Genomic DNA, 19,971 nt, shown 5'->3' on the forward strand with positions numbered 1-19,971 from the left:
GTTTACCCAAACTCATATCCATTCAGTCAGAAATGCCATCCAACCATCTCATCCTCTGTCGTCCCCTTCTCCTCCTGCCCTCAATCTTTCCCAGCATCAGGGTCCTTTCAAATGAGTCAACTCTTCACATCAGGTAGCCAGTATATTCAAGTTTCAGGTTCAACATCAATCTTTCCAATGAACACCCAGGACTGATTTCCTTTAGGATGGACTGGTTGGATCTCCTTGCAGTCCAAGGGACTCTCAAGGGTCTTCTCCAACACCACAGTTCAAAAGCATCAATTCTTCGGTGTTCAGCTTTCTTTATAGTCCAACTCTCACATCCACACATGACTACTGGAAAAACCATAGCCTTGACTAGATGGACCTTTGTTGGCAAAGTAATGTCTCTGCTTTTTAATATGCTGTCTAGTTGGTCATAACTTTCCATCCAAGGAGTAAGTGTCTTTTAATTTCATGGCTACACTCACCATCTGCAGTGATTTTGGAGCCCCCTCAAATAAAGTCAGCCACTGTTTCCCTATCCATTTGCCAGGAAGTGATGGGAGCAGATGCCATGATCTTAGTTTTCTGACTGTTGAGTTTAAGCCAATTTTTTCACTCTCCTCTTTAAAGAGGCTCTTTAATTCTTCTTCACTTTCTGCCATAAGGGTGGTATCATCTGCATATCTGAGGTTATCTATATTTCTCCCAGCAATCTTGATTCCAGCTTGTGCTTCCTGCAGTCCAGCATGATGTACTCTGTATATAGGTTAAATAAGCAGGGTGACAATATACAGCCTTGACGTACTCCTTTTCCTATTTGGAATCAGTCTGTTGTTCCATGTCCAGTTCTAACTATTGCTTCCTGACCTGCACACAAATTTCTCAAGAGGCAGGTGAGGTGGTCTGGTATTCCCATCTCTTGAACAATTTTCCAGTATATCATGATCCACATAGTCAAAGGCTTTGGCATAGACAATAAAGCAGAAATAGATGTTTTTCAGGATTCCTTTTGCTTTTTTGATGATCCAGCAGATGTTAGCAATTTGATTTCTGGTTCCTCTGCCTTTTCTAAAACCAGCTTGAACATCTGGAAGTTCATGGTTCATGTATTGCTGAAGCCTGGCCTGGAGAATTTTGAGCATTACTTTACTAGCATGTGAGATGAGTGCAACTGTGCAGTAGTTTGAGCATTCTTTGGCATTGCCTTTCTTTGGGATTAGAATGAAAACTGACCTTTTCCAGTCCTGGGGCCACTGATGAGTTTTCCAAATTTGCTGGCATATTGAGTGCAGCAATTTCACAGCATCATCTTTCAGGATTTGAAATAGCTCAACTAGAATTCCATCACCTCCACTAGCTTTGTTTGTAGTGATGCTTCCTAAGGCGCACTTGACTTTACACTCCAGGATGTCTGGCTCTAGGTGAGTGATCACACCATCATGATTATCTGGGTCATGAAGATCTTTTTTGTACAGTTCTTTTGTGTGTTCTTGCCACCTCTTCTTAATATCTTCTGCTTCTGTTAGGTCCATGCTATTTCTGTCCTTTATTCAGCCCATCTTTGCATGAAATGTTCCCTTGGTATCTCTAATTTTCTTGAAGAGATCTCTAGTCTTTCCCATTCTATTGTTTTCCTCTATTTCCTTGCATTGATCACTGAGGAAGGCTTTCTTATCTCTCCTTGCTATTCTTTGGAAATCTGCATTCAAATAGGTATCTCTTTCCTTTTCTCCTTTGCTTTTTGCTTCTCTTTTTTCACAGCTATTTGTAAGACCTCCTCAGACAGCCATTCTGCTTTTTTACATTTCTTTCTCTTGGGATGGTCTTGATCCCTGTCTCCTGTACAATGTCACGAACCTCCATCCACAGTGCATCAAGCACTCTATCAGAATTAGTCCCTTAAATCTATTTCTCACTTCCACTGTATAATCATAAGGGATTTGATTTAGGTCATACCTGAATGGTCTAGCAGTTTTCCCTACTTTCTTCAATTAAGTCTGAATTTGGCAATATGAGTTCATGATCTGAGCCACAGTCAACTCCTGGTCTTGTTTTTACTGACTGTATAGAGCTTCTCCATCTTTAGCTGCAAAGAATATAATCTATCTGATTTCGGTGTTGACCATCTGGTGATGTCCGTGTGTAGAGTCTTCTCTTGTGTTGTTGGAAGAGGGTGTTTGACTATGACCAGTGTGTTCTCTTGGCAAAACTCTATTAGTCTTTGCCCTGCTTCATTCTGTACTCTAAGTCCAAATTTGCCTGTTACTCTAGGTGTTTTCTTGACTTCCTACTTTTGCATTCCAGTCCCCTATAATGAAAAGACCATCTTTTTTGGGTGTTAGTTCTAAAAGGTCTTGTAGATCTTCATAGAACCATTCAACTTCAGCTTCTTCAGTGTTACTGGTCGGGGCATAGACTTGGATTGCTGCCATTACCTAAAAACAAAAACTCAAAATACCCTATATTAAACTGATCATCCTTCTTTCTTTCTCACCCCACACCTATTGTTATCTCCTTCACATTCCAGTTTATAGGCATCACCATCTGCCTCATCAACAGAATCTTGGAATCTTAATTTATACTTCCCTTTGACATCAGCATTTCATTCAGTCACACACTGAATGCTACCAGTTCAATCTTAAGGGTCTCTCAACTCACTGTTTTAAATTATTTGCTCCTCTAGTTACACTCTCATTAATTATATTTTTATTCTTTCAATCTCTTCTTTAATACTCCAGCCATCAGCTCTCTTCTGAAAATTGAATGTGTATGACTCCTCAGTTGCTACATTATCGATTTCAAATTCTATAATATGGTATTGAAGGTGATTAAGAATCTGGCTGTAGTAATTATTTTTTAAACACATCCCATTATAAACGCTTTCATTGCACATCTACTTGTATCAGTAGCATTCTATCAAAAAGATTTTATTTTTGAATATGATTTTATGCTGACATAAACTAATAGTAATTATTTGAATTGTTTAAGCAATTTAATACATAGAGTACACTTAACCTGCCATCAGTTCAGTTCAGGTCAGTTGCTCAGTCGTGTCCGACTCTTTGCAACCAGATGGATTGCAGCACGCCAGGCCTCCATGTCCATCACCAACTCCTAGAGTTTACTCAAACTCATGTTCATTGAGTCGTTGATGCCATCTAATGATCTCATCCTCTGTTGTCCCCTTCTCCTCCCACCTTCAGTCTTTCCCAGCATCAGGGTCTTTTTTTTTTTTATCGTAAGCCACATTAAACTGTTTAATCATTTGAATAAAAGCACTATTAAGATTAAAATAATAAATCAACAAATAACTGGGTTTTTTTGTACTGGTCATTATGTGATAATAGTAAAATGTTTCAGTATTTCATATAATTTTATGTAAATAACATAGCTTTACAAATCTCTTCCCTAAAATACTATGCTCCTTTATCAGTTTTATAACTGATTTTTGCACATTTTAATATTTATATTTTTAAAAAATTACATTACAAAATGTGATAAGAAACTTTCATACCAAAGATCTTAGAGGGTCAATTTCCAAAAGTCCTCACAGAATCCTACTAAACTATTTGTGAGTCAACTATGTTAACTAATGTAAAATAATGTCTACTCTTAAAAATTTTTTGAGACCATAAAAATGTCAAAATAGATTTAAGAAATTTAGTATTTCAATATGCTATTCAATATGCATAATTTATTTTATTGTGAACATTATCACTGTACTTTTTTGTCATCTATTTTAACCATGATACATTTAATGAAAGCCTAAATTTTGTCATTAAATCACTATATTAAACGGTGAGTGAATCATAAAAATTATGGGACTACATGTGCAAGAATGGAATAATGTAAACTTACTTAAAATTTGATGTGAAGATGTCAGCCTTTCATATTACCTAATGAAATATTTTAATTTTCCCACTTTTTAGTGAATTCCCTAAGGAACTTTTAGAAACTGAAAAATGAGTAGGCCTTAAGAAACCACCAAACTCTTCTGTAAGAAGCAACTGAAGAATTGAAATGATGATAAGACACTTATTAGCTGTTATGATATATATCAGAAAATACTTTCAGCTCTTACTCTTATTTAATGATAGACCTACCCAGTATTTAAACAGAAGTCTTCTTTGTGCACAGCCAGGCAGATGACTTCATTGATATTAATGGTGCCATTAGGCGTGGTAGACTTATCATTTTCATAGTAACTCAAGAAGCCTCCTTCTAGAACACACCACTTTTTATTTGTCTCTAGGAATTTAAAACAAAACAAATAATAAATTGAGCTATACCATAAATCAAAATTTTAAATATATGGTCTTAAATAACTGGATTCAAATAAATGGATGTATTAGTTTCCTATTTTGTATAAAGAGCATGATACTGCTGCATGGGATATAAAACTGTCATACTTAATGCTCTCAAAAAATTTACAACCTAGTAGCCAGGGATGAACAAGACAAAAATAACTATGACACTGATGACCAGAGAAACAGGCAAATCGATAAAGAGACCACTGCAAAACAATGCTGAAATGGTAAAGGCTGATGTCTATACAGAGTATTAGGAAGGGAAAATGTAGGGTAAAAAGTATCTGTGGCTGATGTTAGATAGGTGTGCAAAAGACAAATGTCCTTAATGTCCTGTTTAGTAGCAGCATAGTAGCTCAGCTGTGTCGGACTCTGCGACCCCATGGACTACAGCCTGCCAGGCACTTCTGTTCAAGGGATTCCCCAGGCAAGAACCCTGGAGTGAGTAGCCATTCCCTTCTCCAGGGGATCTTCCCTTCACAGGGATTGAACCCGTGTCTCCAGCCTTGCAGGCAGACTCTACCAACTGAGCCAGCGGGGAAGCCCTAATGCCCTGTTTAGTTAGTTAGTTAAGTCGCTCAGTCGTGTCCGGTTCTTTACGACCCTGCGGACTGTAGCCCCTCAGGCTCCTCCATCCTTGAGGTTCTCCAGGCAAGAATACTGGAGTGGGTTGCCATTTCCTTCTCCAGGGGATCTTCCCGACCCAGGGATGGAACCCAGGTCTCCCGCATTGCAGGCAGACGCTTTTAGAGGATTTGAAATTCATCTTTTAAGAGTTCAGCACACTATGGCCTGCAGGCAAAATCCAGATCAACACCAGTTTTGTAAACAAGAAATTTTACTGTGAAAGGGCCACACCCATTCATTTGTAGATTGCCTGAGGCTGCTTTCTTGCAACAAGGGCAGAGACCATCTAACCTGCAGAGTTTGAAACATTTACTATCTGGCCCTTTTCAGAAAAGTTTGCTAAACTTTACTTTTAGAGTTGATGATAAGCCACTGAAATGGTTTCATAGGAAGGAAATTACAGATTTAAATTTTACAACACTTGCTTTCTGTGAAACATGGATGTGAGAAGGTGAGGCTGAAGGCAGAGGACCCACTGGGACACTGTCAAAAGTGAAAGATAAAAACCATCCAAGGCAGGTAGTACTACAGTGATAGTAAGGATAATGGGTGGGTAAGGGGGAGAAGGGATGATAGGAAAGGATGGGGACCACAGAGACAGGGAGGAGAGGAGAGAAAAATGCATACATGTACCTGTGTATTCTAAAGGGATAAAACATTTATTGATGGGACACAGGGAGTAAGAGAGCTTATTAATGGTTATTAATCATTTTTAGCTTTGATTACAAGGTAGGCAGAAGAAAATAAAGTAGAAACAGTTTTAGTGCATGTAATCTGAATTTCCTTGGATATGCACTAAATGAAAGATATCTCCTAGAAATTCAAGTAGGAATACCTATTAGGCAGATCACCCTGTGGATTTGAATCTTCGGGGCAAGGAACAGCCTCAATAACCAGAAAGTCTTTAGAGTACAGGCCGTAGTTGAAAACGCACAGTAACCAAGGATAAAATCTTAGGGAACTTAGGGAACAATAGATACAGAAGGGTTCACAAAGGCAGTGAAACAAATGAGAAGAGACAGTGTATAAACCAAAAAGGGGTGAACATTTCAAAAAGGAATAATTACCAACATTAAATACAGAAAGAGACTCAACAACCCTGAAAATATCAGCTGGTCGTCCAATAAGGAGGTAACTGCCTGTCCTTTAACTGAGAATTCTGCCTCTCTCATCCTCATCTGAGGTGGGCCCTTCAGAGATCAGACCCATTCTGAAAGGGAAGCTACCCTCAGACTGAAGTGGTAAGGAAAAACTTCACACAAATTATGGCTTTTGAAATAGTCATTTATATGGAAAAGGTGTGTTTCTAAAGTAGCAAAAAATGCACACTGACTACCAATCATTCCATAATTCTAAGAACTGTGTGAAGAAAGTCATGGGAAGGGGAAACTGTCAAAAACCTATTTGGCCAAAGAAAGAGATTACATATGAAATTAGGGGAACAAGACTGCAGGCTCACGGCAGAGGCCAGGCCCCAGGAGTCTTACATGATAGGTATTTCGGAGTTCACACCTTTCTCAGTAGACAAGTGGGAGACATTGGAAGGTCTTAGACAAGTGTCATACGCATGATCCACAAAGTAAATGTAAATGCAGAACCTAATTATGCTAATTCTAATGGGAAACAAATGACAGACCTCTTGAAAAAGGTGAGTACAAATTCATTTTAAGTTAGAAATATGGGCTTGAGGAGATTTAACCTTGTAGCATCATCACCATAATCCTTGAGGAACCTCATTTTTTTTTAAGTGAAAATAGGCCAGAGGTCAGACAAAGCAGGCATAGATATTACCTCTGAGGATTACAACAAAGCTGTGATAGGAAAATTTGACATTTCTATTCATCTGGGAAGCAATCAGAAAGCTTTAACAAAACTACATTGGATGGCATTGGTCTGCTTGGGCTAATTCAGACAGGACATCCTCTCTGCTACAGAACAAGTTTTACTGCTTAATCAGTTACCAGAAGATGTCTACCAGAAGCAAGATTGGGGCCACAGAATGGACAACTCTTAGGACACAAGATATTTATAAGACAAGAGGTCGTGTTTATTATGGTGGTTGGATTAACTGGAAGGGTTGTTCTTTCCTTCTATTCAAACTGGACATTTAGATCAGGGCAGAAAAACATTAGTGCAATTTACTCATGCACAGATAAAGAACTCCAGAGGTGACCTACTGAAATATTCCTATGAATATTACTAGAGTTATGGTTGACTCTAGAGTTAACCATATAACTAGAGTTACTAGAGTATGGTTAACTTGATTGTTAGCTTACCACCAGTCAGTCAGTCAGTTCAGTCGCTCAGTCATGTCCGACTCTTTGCGACCCCACGAATCGCAGCACCATCACCAACTCCCAGAGTTCATTCAAACTCATGTCCATCGAGTCGGTGATGCCATCCAGCCATCTCATCCTCTGTTGTCCCCTTCTCCTCCTGCCCCCAGTCCCTCCCAGCATCAGGGTCTTTTCTAATGAGTCAACTCTTCACATGAGGTGGCCAAAGTACTGGAGTTTCAGCTTTAGCATCAGTCCTAAATTCAAAGGCTAACTGGAAACCAGAAGCAGTTGTGTATATGGATACCTGTGTGTCTCTGCTACCCTTCCTCCTTGTCCTTATCCTCTTATCATCATGTGTATGTGCCATATGTTCTTCTATATATCTTATATGCATTAACTCATTGTATCTTCAGAACAACCCTATTAGGTCAGTTCTATGATTATGTACTCCTTTCCTTTCACCCTGTTCATGGGTACAAGATAGTTGATGGACTTGACCAACATCACATAAGTACTCAGCCAACATCACATAAGTACTCAGCATCAGAGCTGGGAGTAAAACCCAAGCAGTCAACTAGGGAAGGTACCCTTCTATCTACTTCACAACCTCCCTATCTGTGCCTGATATATGCTTGAAGCATGTATGTCCATTGTTTAAATGTACCAGGGTATAGCAGAGGCCGTGCCTTCAAATACATGTGTGCACAATAAATGAGAGATAGTTCAGGTGAAACTATTATTTTTTAAAACCATAAAGTTGTTTCCTGATGAAGAATTTCCCAAACTGATGGCATTCAGTATCTACAGAAAATAGAAATATGCACTAGGACTCCTTTCATTTAAAATAAATGTTTCAGCCTTGAAGAAACATTTTTAAACTATGCAAGCTAGGCATTTATGGAACAAAGGATCTTCAAAATTCCTCAATACTAACCCATAAAATTAAATATAAACAGATAATACAGTTTCTAGTAAACCCTATCAACCACTTTCTTTTTAAAACTCAAACACTGTCAACAAATCAAGGTAAGATACCAAGGGGAAATAATACGGTTGAGGGGAGAAAACAGAAAACAAAATCAGGAAGCTATTATTCAGCTCTACACTTAGGTTTAACAAGAGCTATCAATCTTTCCTTTCATGAACACTAAATTGGGGAGAAAAAGAAAAATACAGATCAGTCTTCATAACCAGAGGCTAGAAGAACTTCAAATCCTGAAAATCTGAACTGACAATTTGAAGCCTCTGTAACTCTCTGAAGGACTTGCATGCATTTTATTCCTTGACTTTTTTCTTTGTTTTTAATCAGTCTGCTCTGTGGCCATCCTGACAAGCCCTGATGGAGTGATGCAGTCCAGATGCTTGCTGTTCAGAGGCAAAGGTGACAACCACACTTTAATCTCTAAATCTTTCCAAATAATTCAATTTTTCCATAAAGCTGGTGCTCAACAGGAGTACCACTGCTGCAGAATCTTGATGGAAAGAGGAAAAAAAAAAAAACCACCAAAACTCTCTGTTTCTTGTTAATTCAACTTTTTCTTCTGTGTTTTTAAGCAGGCTCTGCCCAAACAAAATGTGTTTTGTGTCAGCACATATATTTTTATACGCAGGTCAAAAAATAGTAACTAATAATTATAAACAGAGTTTAATCTTTATAAAAATTGTGAACTGCTATATCATACACCTGTAAAACTTATACAATACCATATAGAAACTATACTTCAATAAAAAATTTATTATGTATATATAAAGTCATCTGTGCTTTTACACTAGCAGTAATGTGATTAGAGCAATGCCCATTTATTCAACAAATATTTGCACATGACTAGTTATGTGTGGACACTGTATTAGGCACTAGAAATTTGATGATGCTGAATAAACCAGAGAATGCTGATGCCTCAATAAGCTTTCACTCCAGAAGGAGAGAGAAACAAATCACACAAGGATCCAGTTCATGCAATGAGAGCCACATGGAAACAAGCAGCACACTATGAGAGAGAAGAACCAGCAGTGGGCCCACAATTTAGGAGGCTGCCACAGAGGTCTCTCTGACCAGGTGGCCCTCAAATGATCCCCTAGAGGTGAGAAGCTGCCAGGCTGAGGAAAATGTGCTCCTTGCAAAGTGAACAGCAACTGCAAAGGTCCAGAGGGGGCATGTTGCAGGAACAGACAGGAAACCAGCGTGGCCAGGCAGGTAGGATAGGAAGGAAGGACGTAAGATGAAGAGGGGAAAGCACCAGAAGGTCTTTTAGGTCAGATAAGGTAAAGGGTTATATCCTGCAATGGGAAGCCGCTAAATGTACTTGAACAATGGACATGCATGATCTGATCTGCATTTTCAACAATCACTATGTCTGTTTGGGGGAATGGTTTGGAGGGAAGCCAGGGAAGATATTAACCAGTAAACATATGGGCTGGGGTAGAGGGTATTATAGCCCAGGCAGGACAAGATGGTGACTGGGGTTCAGAGGATGTTAGTGATGGAGAGCTGCCAACTGATTCATGGTCTATTCTGAGTTAAAATGACAGACCTTGCTGATATATTGGATGGAAGAAATGAAAACTATCAAAGAATACCTTGCTGTTAGACTATTAGATTGTTTTCCAATGAAATCATTTCTGTGTGCTCCATAATCAAAGTATATATCACTTAAAACAGAATGCTCCAAAATGAGAAAACACCCCTAATGAAATTACAAATATAGAGAATGCACTGGTTTCTGTTTTTTGAAATAAATTTCAACAACAACAAAATCCATAGTTAACTTATCTTTTATAAAAGGAAAAACTGGTTTAGTTACAAATTTGAAACATCAATTCAGTTCTCAAGTGATTAAGAAAAGCAATATATTTCAAGAAAACAGTAAAATGAATTGATAAGTTTATAAATATTATAACCAGAATTGTCAAAAAATAGCTAGAAGCTTGTTTTTGGTCTGCAGAATACTTATGATATATTGAGAAGCTTTAGGAAGAAAAGTTCATATTTCAGATTTCCTTCCTATTTCATCTTTGTATAAGTGGTTAGAAGGGTAGATTAATATATCCTGCAATTTAGAAGAAAAATTCTAGAAAACTTGTACACTTCTTAACAAGTACATTAATTGCCCTGTTATTCAATTATTTTAATAATTGCTATCATCATTTCACAGATTGTTCTGGTACTTCTTCCCTCTTGATCACTCAACTTTCAACTATATAAGTATTAAATACTGATAAGGAGCAATGGGAAGATGAGGAAATCTCTAAAATTCATCATTTATTATTGGTTACATTGAGAAAAGTAAGACATGAAAATAAATTTGCTGAAAAAACAAAAAACCCCCTAAACTCAAAGAATAAAGATGCTCTGCCATCTAGTGTCACCTGGTCATCACACTGACCAAAGCCAAAGTCATACAGTAACAATTATAACACAAATCCAATGCAAAACTCTGCTTCATGCTGAGTTCCTCCACTGTTCATGTGAAACCAGCATATCAACTATCCTGCAGAGCTTTTATGAGAATTACAATGAACATATAGAAAAAGCCTAAAGCACTGCCTTATACATAGTATATGCTCACTAAAGGCGAGCTACTGTTTACAGGTTTTTGTTGTGAAGTTCTGTCTGACTCTTTGTGACCCCATGGACTATAGCCTGCCCGAGTCCTCCATCCATGGAATTTCCCAGGCAAGAATACTGGAGTGGGTTGTCATTTCCTTCTCCAGGGGATCTTCCTGACCCAGGGATCAAACCCGGGTCTCCTACATTGGTAGGCAGATTCTTGACTACTGAGCCACTAGGAAAGGCCAAAAATCTAATAAAGTATAGTTTATCCCATTATAATTCTGCTAAAGGTTATAATTCTCTTTTTTTGGACAAATAAAGCCTTTAATTGAAATAATCACTTCAAATGTATGAAGATCAGGATTAACACTCTAAAGTGAGTTTTTCACCCTATTATTCCTCTGATCAAGTAATATGGTTGGATTTTACCACTAGGGAATTTATACCTGTCCTCCGAGTCTCTGAAGTCCACCATCAACTGGCCTGCATAACTTAATCTCTCTTAAATTCTTTCTGTTCTAGTAAGACAGAGTGCATTATATTTTTCCTGCCTATTCTGTAATATTAGTTTGAAAGTATACAACATTAGCCTGTGTCTTACTCATTTTTGTTTCCCTAATGCCCAGCACACGCCTGACAAAAGGAGTGAAATGGATAAATACGTACTGTGATTCTTCTAAGATCAATGCCACAAACCTACAACAGGTTGTTACATCAGTTAATTCACATCAGTTTTTTGAAACCATGCTTAAGCTTTATTTTCCTTACACAGACACACACAATTACAATCAGAACAAACTCAACTACTTGAGACCACTCAGTATACTGACAGAATATAAACCAAAGACTTGTCCATTCTTCCTACATGTTGACATTTATCTATATTATCTCCCCAGCTGGGGGGTCTGTCCCGAAGGGCAGGGGCTGAACTTCACATTTCTTTGGAATAACTCTTAAATCCTGAAGCAGAATTGGTTGTCTCTGAGGTAGACGTCAGAGAATTCTGCTGAGAATTCACTCAGCATTCCAAACCAGTAGTCAATCTTTGCTGCAGTGCATGAAATAATATCTGTGCCTGGAAACATTTATAAATCCTCAAAACATAAATATTTCTCCACTGCAAGATCAAATCTTACATCTCAAGGGGAAAAATATCAAAACTTAAACCTAATTGTTTTGATAATGAAATAAAATTTTATCAGATGAAAAAATCTAAAAGGAGCAGAAAAGATACCTTCAAGCAGTTTTTTTTCTGAAGAGAGTTTAGAAGCACCAGCAGGAGCCTGATACAAAAAGTCACAGAGGAACGTAGACTGGGAGGACTCTTGATTTAATCCACCTTCAGAATATATATCATGCTGAGGGAAATCTAGAAAAATTACAGAAATGCCACATCTGAAATCTGAAATGTAAACAGTTTTCCCTTGGGTTATGAATATGTTGGTGAGTTCTGAGGTAGAAGAAAAACTACTTCAAATATACTGCAGAATAAAGATACAGAAACATTTCTTTTGCTGTGCATAAAATTCACAAATAAGCACTTTGGTTGTGTTTATTACTCATACATGAAACTGGATTTAATTTTAGTGAAAATTATTACATGGGATTAACTATTTTAATCTTCCTTTTAGATGATTAAAGACAAATAAAAGATTGATTTCCTAAACTTTTCCTTGAAAGTAAATAAAACATGGGTCTTAGTAAGCATCTTCTGTCTTTCTGACAATTACATTTTCTTTTCATTCTAATGGTGTTTCTGACTTGAGAAATGTACAGATCTGCGCTGCAGTCCTTTTAAGGATCTATCAGGAGAGACCAGGTTAATGAAGGCATGAGAGGGACTAACCTGAGAATTTGTTATGGTAGAGAAATTCCATCTGCAGACTCTGCCCTGCCTTCTTGGCCAGCAGATAGGGGGTGCTGTGCTCAGGGTCACCTGTTGCACACATGACATCTGCTCCACTGAACAGCAAAGCCATTGTTTCCAGAACATCTGGTTTCACCACAGCAGCACACAGAGCCTGGTCAATAAAAGAGAATACAACTTCTAAGTGAAGAAGATATAATTCTAGCAATTAAAATGCAAGAAAGTCTGCCAATTCATTTATGAGATGAAGTTTGTATTTCGTTTTAACAAATCTAATAATGATTATGCCCTGAACTAACCAGCAGGTAACAAAGGCCTGGTTTACATGAATTTAAATTTCAACAGCAGATCACCAAATGTGTATTCATTGTTTTATTGCAGTGATGTTCCAAATCTTCAAATCCATTATATCTGCCATGGAAGATATTTTCTGTATTTTACATACCTATGATAATGGCAATGCTCAGAAACTTCAAAATACTTCAAATGCAGTAATGAAGTATCCACTAAATATTTTGTTTGCCTGAATGTTTCTGCATGTGTGCTAACTCACTTCAGTTGTGTCCAACTCTTTGCAACCCTATGGACTGTAGCCCACCAGGCTCCTCTCTCCATGGGATTTACCAGGCAAGAATACTGGAGTGGGCTGCCATGCCTTCCTCCAGGGAATCTTTCCAACCCAGGGATCAAACCCACGTCTCCTGCAGCACTTGTTTTGCAGGTGGATTCTTTACTGCTGAGCCACCAGGGAAGACATCAGTCTTGACAATGACTTTTTGGATATAATATCAAAAGCCCAAGTATCAAAAGCAAAAATCAATTAAGTGGAATTATAGCAAACTAAAAAGCTTCTGCATAGCGAAACAATCAACAAAATGAAAAGTTAACCCACAGCACAAGGGAAAATATATTCAAACCATATATTGCATAAGGGTTAGCAACCAAAATATACAGATAACACATGCAACTCAATTAGAAAGAGATAATCCAATTTAAAAAATGGGTAGAGGACCTAAATATACAGTTTTCTGATGAAGACATCCACAGAGACAACAATTTTTAAGCAGTATCTCCTGAATAAAGTAATTTTTAAAAATTATTCACTGATGTGAAGAGTACCATTTTTAAGAAGCCCAATGTGGTAGTAAATCCTAACAGACAGACATCCCTACGTATCTTGAAGAAGAAAGAAACAGCTAGTAATTAAAGTCAAGCTTATCTAATATCTTAGCTCAGGGTATCTATATGGTATGGCAGAAAAAATCTCCTTTGGGGTCATCAGTATTTACCCTTTGACAAGATTCCTGTCATTATCAAAAAGAGAGAATGCACTGGGGGGAAAATATGCCCTAGTTCTCCAATCTTGCCAGTTACTTCCCCAAATCCACAACTTACTATTTATGTACTTATTTTTTATGGGCCTCCGGTGCATAGAACTAGATTAATTATAACCCTTGGTTATACCCTGTTATCACTATTCCATGCATGTCTAGTATAAATGGTCAGTTATTTTCATAGAAATTAGCATTCGTGAAAATATAACCCTAAAAAAAACTAAATGACGTAATAATAACCTATATATGATTGCCCACCTCTGTCCCATCTCTCTGACTCTCCCCTACCTTACGTATAGATTCTGAATCTTGCATTTATTGTACATCATCGCTTCAAAATCAATTCGTGGCCTCACTTTACTAATACCAAAGATGTATAAAGAAGCAAGAACCTAACTTATGGTAACTAAACCAACAGAAGAGAAATATAACACAACTGTATAAATCTTATAATTTCTAGAGAAGAATTGAAAAGGTCTTCATTTTCCTAAATTTTCAGCATAATGCTATTTACTTGGGGATGCTTATCCAATAAGCATTGACACTGAATGCATTCTAAAGAACTGAGAACCATGAAAGCATATTCTAGTCAAAGAAAAGTATATGTTTTAAATACCTATACGTAGAAGAACCTTCTGACACACAAGAAATTGAACTAGTTGATTTTTTTTTAAAAAAAGGAGGGCAAGATGTTAAACAAATTCTTTGCTAAAAAAGCAATATAGAATGGTGACAAGAAGACCTAGAATCACTCAGCCAAAGGCAAAAGACACTTGCAATCAATGGCACTAAACAAACTACTGTAACAATAAACTGAGTAAATGAAGTTCATTTTGTTGACACCAAGTCAGCAGCATACTAGCTGAAGTTATTATGTTCAGTATCCTGTCCCTAGCACGGGGAAAGTTGTTCAAGTTTTAATTGGGGTGGGTGTACATAAGATAGAAGCTTCAGTGAGGGAGGAAAAGTTTACTTGCTGTTGGTAATGAATCCTCAAGTGAAATGAATGGAAAAGATCTAAGGCGCAATGTTACAAAAGGAAATAAAATTAAACAATAATTTTATGAAACAGCAAAATTTCAAAAATTTTTTTGAAATTTTCAAAAGTTTATTTTTTTAAACATGTTTTCAAAACCCTTGGCACACACTTAAAAAGACCTCAACATCCATGTCTTTTGTTACATCTCATTGGTTACCTTATTTAATTCTTCCTTGGTAAGAGACGCCAAAAGGGTTTTTCTGAATCTTCCTTCTTTGTACTTCTGAGTGATAAAATTTTTTCTCTTTTCTACTGAACAGTCCATGTGTAATTCTTCATCTTTTTGAAGATTACCAGCCCAAAAGTCATTAGCTCTTTTGTTTCCAATGACAATGAAAAGCTGAATTATCAAAGAATTATAAAACGTATCAATTCAAACAATATATTTGAATCTGCAGAAAACTGAGTCACATGACAAATTAAAGCACAGCTTAGTGTAAAATATGCAAAAAATACAAAAAAGACCCAATTTTTTTCTGGAAGATGGAGTGTGAAAGCAGACAATATTTCTATTTAAACAGCCTAGCTGTTCTTAATAATGGTAAAAGATTAGCCAGAAAAGAAACTGCAAGCAACACAAATTGCAGCAGAAGCATTATTACTTTTTGAAGACAGCTCACACTGAGACAGATTCATTTAAAATGGCTGAGTAGGTGGGCTATTATGGCTGAGAGTGTTACCGACACCCGAGCACAGAATAGATGCAGTAGACAACAAGTTAGACAAGATCGCAGTTAATGACAGAGTATGGCCGAGATGAAGAATAGTCGATTTTCCCAAATGTTTTCATTCACCACTCTGATATTTTATCCATGCTGGGTTAAAAAGAAAGAGAGTAAATTCTGGCTTTAAAAAGAGCTCCCAAGCCTTTTAAAGTAGTTATTACCATTAAAGCTCCTTGCATTTTTTATTTTTATTTTTAAAGTAACTACCTCATTTAGGAAGCATTCTGAAAGTTAAGGTAGAAAGTTACTACTATACAACAGGCGATAAGCCATTTTTTACACTGTGCTGAGATCTTGATCAGAGAGATCCTAAAGTAACCGCACCCCGCCACCAACTGCGCATTCCCTCTGAGATTCTGGCTGATCACACCACAGTCAGGTCAGACTCACCTCAATGAGCTCATTGCTCCAAATGCTGGCATCCATTTTCAGACTTCTAACCTTGGAATCTTTTGGTCCTAAAGATCTATGTTGCCCTGTAGACCAAAATAATAATAATAATAATAATTCTCTTTGAATTTCTATGTACATGTATTTTACCATTAAAAAATATGTATGTGTACATGGCAATCTGTATTAACATTAAAACACATGGACATCACCAGATGGTCAACACCGAAATCAGATTGATGATTATATTCTTTGCAACCAAAGATGGAGAAGCAAAAACAAGACCTGGAACTGATTGTGGCTCAGATCATCCACTCCTTATTGCAAAATTCAGACTTAAATTGAAGAAAGTGGGGAAAACCACAAGACCATTCAGGTATAAATCAAATCCCTTATGATTACACAGTGGAGGTAAGGAATAGATTCAAGGGATTAGATCTGGTAGACAGAGCGCCTGAAGAATTATAGACTTGAGGTTTGTAACACTGTACAGGAGCCAACGATCAAAACCTGCCAAAGAAAAAGAAATGCAAAAAGGCCAAGTGGTTTCCTAAGGAGCGTTTACAATAGCTGAGAAAAGAATAGAAGCTAAAGGCAAGGGAGAAACGGAAAGCTATACCCCACTGAATGCAGAGTTCCAGAGAATAACAAGGAGAGATAGGTAGAAAGCTTAAATGAACAATACAAAGAAATAGAGGAAAACAACAAAACGGGAAAGACTACAAATCTCAAGAAAATTGGAGACATCAAGGGAACATATCATGAAAGAATGGACATGATAAAAGACAGAAACAGTAAGGATCTAACAGAAAGCAGAGAGATTAAGAAGAGGTGGCAAGAATACACAGAAGAGCTATAAACAAAAAAAGGCCTTAATAACCTAGGTAACCATGATGGTATGGTCACTCACCTATAGCCAGACATCCTGGAGTATAAAGTCAAGTGGGCCTTAGGAAGCATTACTATGAACAAAAGTACTGGAGGTGATTGAATTTCAGCTGATCTACTTAAAATCCTAAAAGATGATGCTGTTAAAGTGCTGCACTCACTATTCCAGAAAATCAGTAGTGGCCACATGACTGGAAAAGTCAGCTTTCATTCCAGTCCCAAAGGGTAGTGCCAAAGACTGTTCAAACTACCATATAGTTGTGCTCATTTCACATGCTAGCAAGGTTATGCTCAAAATCCTTCAAGCTAGGCTTCAGCAATACATGAACCAAGAACTTCCAGATATGCAAGCTGGATTCAGAAAAGGCAGAGGAGCCAGAGAACAAACTATGAATATTCACTAAATCATAAAGAAAGCAAGGGAATTCCAGAAAAACATCTACTTCTGCTTCTATGAATACACTAAAGCCTTTGACTATGTCAATCACAACAAACTGCGGAAAATTCTTCAAGAGATGGGAATACCAGACCACATTACCTGCCTTCTGAGAAACCTGTATGCAGGTCAAGCAGCAACAGTTAGAACTGGACATGTAACAATGGACTAGTTCCAAATTGGGAAAGGAGTATGTCAAGGCTGCATATTGTCACGCTGCTTATTTAATGTATATGCAGAGTACATCATGTGAAATGCCAGGTTGGATGAAGCTCAAGATGAAATCAAGATTTCCAGGAGAAATATCAGTAACCTCAGATATGCAGATGATACCACCCTAGTGGCAGAAAATGAAGAGGAACTAAAGAGCTTCTTAATGAAGGTGAAAGAGGAAAAGTGAAAAAGATGGCTTAAAACTCAACATTCAGAAAAGTTAAGATCATTGCATCCAATCCCATCACTTCATGGCAAATAGACGGGAAAAAAATGGAAACAGTGAGAGACTTCATTTTCTTGGGCTTCAAATCACTGCAGATGGTGACTGCTGCCATGAAGACACTTGCTCCTTGGAAGAAAAACTATGGCAAACCTAGACAGTGTATTAAAAACCAAGATATCACTTTGCCAACAAAGGTACATATAGTCAAAGCTATGGTTTTTCCAGTAGTCATGTACAGATGTGAGAGTCTGACCAAAAAGAAGGCTAAGTGCCAAAAGATTGATGCTTTTGAGCTATGCTGCTGGAGAAGACTCTTGAGAGTCCCTTGGACAGGAAGAAAAATCGAATCAGTCAATCCTAAAGGAAATCAACCCTGTATAGTCACTGAAAGGACTGATGCTGAAGCTGAAGCTTCAATACTTTAGCCCCCTGATGCGAAGAGCCAACTCACTGGAAAATACCATGATGGTGGGAAAGACTGAAAGCAAGAAGAAGGGGGCAACAGAGGATAAGATGGTTGGATAGCATCACCAACTTAATGGATACGAGTTTAAGCAAACACCAGGATCTAGTGAAGGACAGGGAATGCTGACGTGCTGCCAAATATGGGTAGCAAAGATTTGGACACAATTAGGTCTCTGGGATTGCACAGAGTCGGACACGACTGAAGTGACTTAGCAGCAGCAGGCGACTGAACAACAACAAGAAATATATATATGTCTGCATTAATATATCTTTTCAACTTAAACTATTACCTACTTTTTTATACCACAGTAGTGGAAGTAATCAAACAGAAATCATAACCAACAATAAGAAAGATTATGGAAATCACCTGCTCAGTCGTGTCCAACTCTGGTGACCCATGGACTGTAGCCCACCAAGCTCCTTTGTCCATGGGGATTCTCCAGGCAAGAATACTGGAGTGGGTTGCCATGCTCTCCTCAAGGGTATCTTCCCAACCTAGAGATCACACCCAAGTTTCCTCACTGCAGCTGAATTCTTTACCATCTGAGCCACCAGGGAAGCCCATGAATAATGTAGTGGGTAACCTATCCCTTTTCCAGGGGATCTTCCTGACCCAGGAATTGAACTGGGGTCTCCTGCATTGCAGGCAAGATTCTTTACCAGCTGAGCTGCTACCAGGAAGCCCTTTAAAAGTGTGTATTCATGTATGTGTGTTTATGTGTGTATATGTATGTATGTGTATACACATAATTTTTTCATTGTTTGGTAATTAACTAGAAATTGTAAGTCACTGAAAACTTTATAATGGGTCTGTGTAAATTACATATATGTGAATACAGATATCATCCCTTATTCTTAAAAAAAGACTAGCAACATAGTAGCTAATGAATATATACTTAAAAAATCTAAAGTGCATTCTTTATTCTACTATTATACCTGGAAGAGAGTAACAGCCCAGCATTCTAGTATCATCAATTTAATTCTGCTGTATAAATCATCATTCGGACTTTACTGGGCATCCAGGCCTACGTCAGACTCTTTCTAAGCTGAGAAGGAAAAAAGAACACAAAACATCATTTTGGTCTTAAGGATCTTCTGCCTAATGATCATGAGAAAGTTCATTCCTCTTTGTACATTAGGTAGGTTCCTTTCCTCCCTTCTCTGAGAAAAAAAAAAAAAAAAACTCAGAGCACCATGCCCTAGAATTCCCATGCCAAGACCTAGCAGAGGTTTGCACTTATGGAGACGACAAAAAGGCAATACTAAAAGGAGTAAAGCTCAAAGGCAGGCAGGAAGAAAGGATGCTGGAGTAGCCTAAGATTCTGAGTCGAGGCAGTAGGGAAAGAAGTGAAGTGGAGAACAGATTTAGAGATACTTAGAAGGTAAAACCAGGATGGAATCTGGTGGTCTTTAAGGAAAGGGGAAGGGTCAAGAGAGACTCTCAGGCTTTAGGCTTGAGTGAAGGGCAGAGTAGATCACTTCTGATCAAGATTTGTAATATAGGAAAACATTCAGTTTTATGTAGTGAGCTGGGAAGCAATGAGAACTGCATACTATCATGTTCATTTTGAGGTATCTTGAGCAAATCCAAGTGGAGACCCTCGCAGGAGATATAGGAGTATGGTTTCCAACAGAGCAAG

The 19,971-nt window shown here is 37.8% G+C and overlaps 1 protein-coding gene across 2 annotated transcripts in view; it reads right to left on the reverse strand.

Moving 5' to 3' along the window:
- Positions 1 to 19,971, reverse strand: part of ARAP2 (ArfGAP with RhoGAP domain, ankyrin repeat and PH domain 2) — a 194,227-nt gene that overhangs the window by 92,007 nt on the left and 82,249 nt on the right. For both annotated transcript variants that reach the window (XM_040237993.1, XM_040237994.1), the window contains exons 12-16: positions 16,104 to 16,189; positions 15,146 to 15,328; positions 12,595 to 12,769; positions 11,983 to 12,117; positions 4,089 to 4,233 (exon numbers count right to left, since the gene is read on the reverse strand). In XM_040237993.1, the coding sequence (XP_040093927.1) occupies positions 4,089 to 4,233; positions 11,983 to 12,117; positions 12,595 to 12,769; positions 15,146 to 15,328; positions 16,104 to 16,189 (724 nt within the window). The remainder of the gene's footprint in view (positions 1 to 4,088; positions 4,234 to 11,982; positions 12,118 to 12,594; positions 12,770 to 15,145; positions 15,329 to 16,103; positions 16,190 to 19,971) is intronic.

The sequence above is a fragment of the Oryx dammah genome, unplaced genomic scaffold (assembly GCF_014754425.2).
Source record: "Oryx dammah isolate SB20612 unplaced genomic scaffold, SCBI_Odam_1.1 HiC_scaffold_3, whole genome shotgun sequence".
NCBI classification, from domain to species: domain Eukaryota; kingdom Metazoa; phylum Chordata; class Mammalia; order Artiodactyla; family Bovidae; genus Oryx; species Oryx dammah.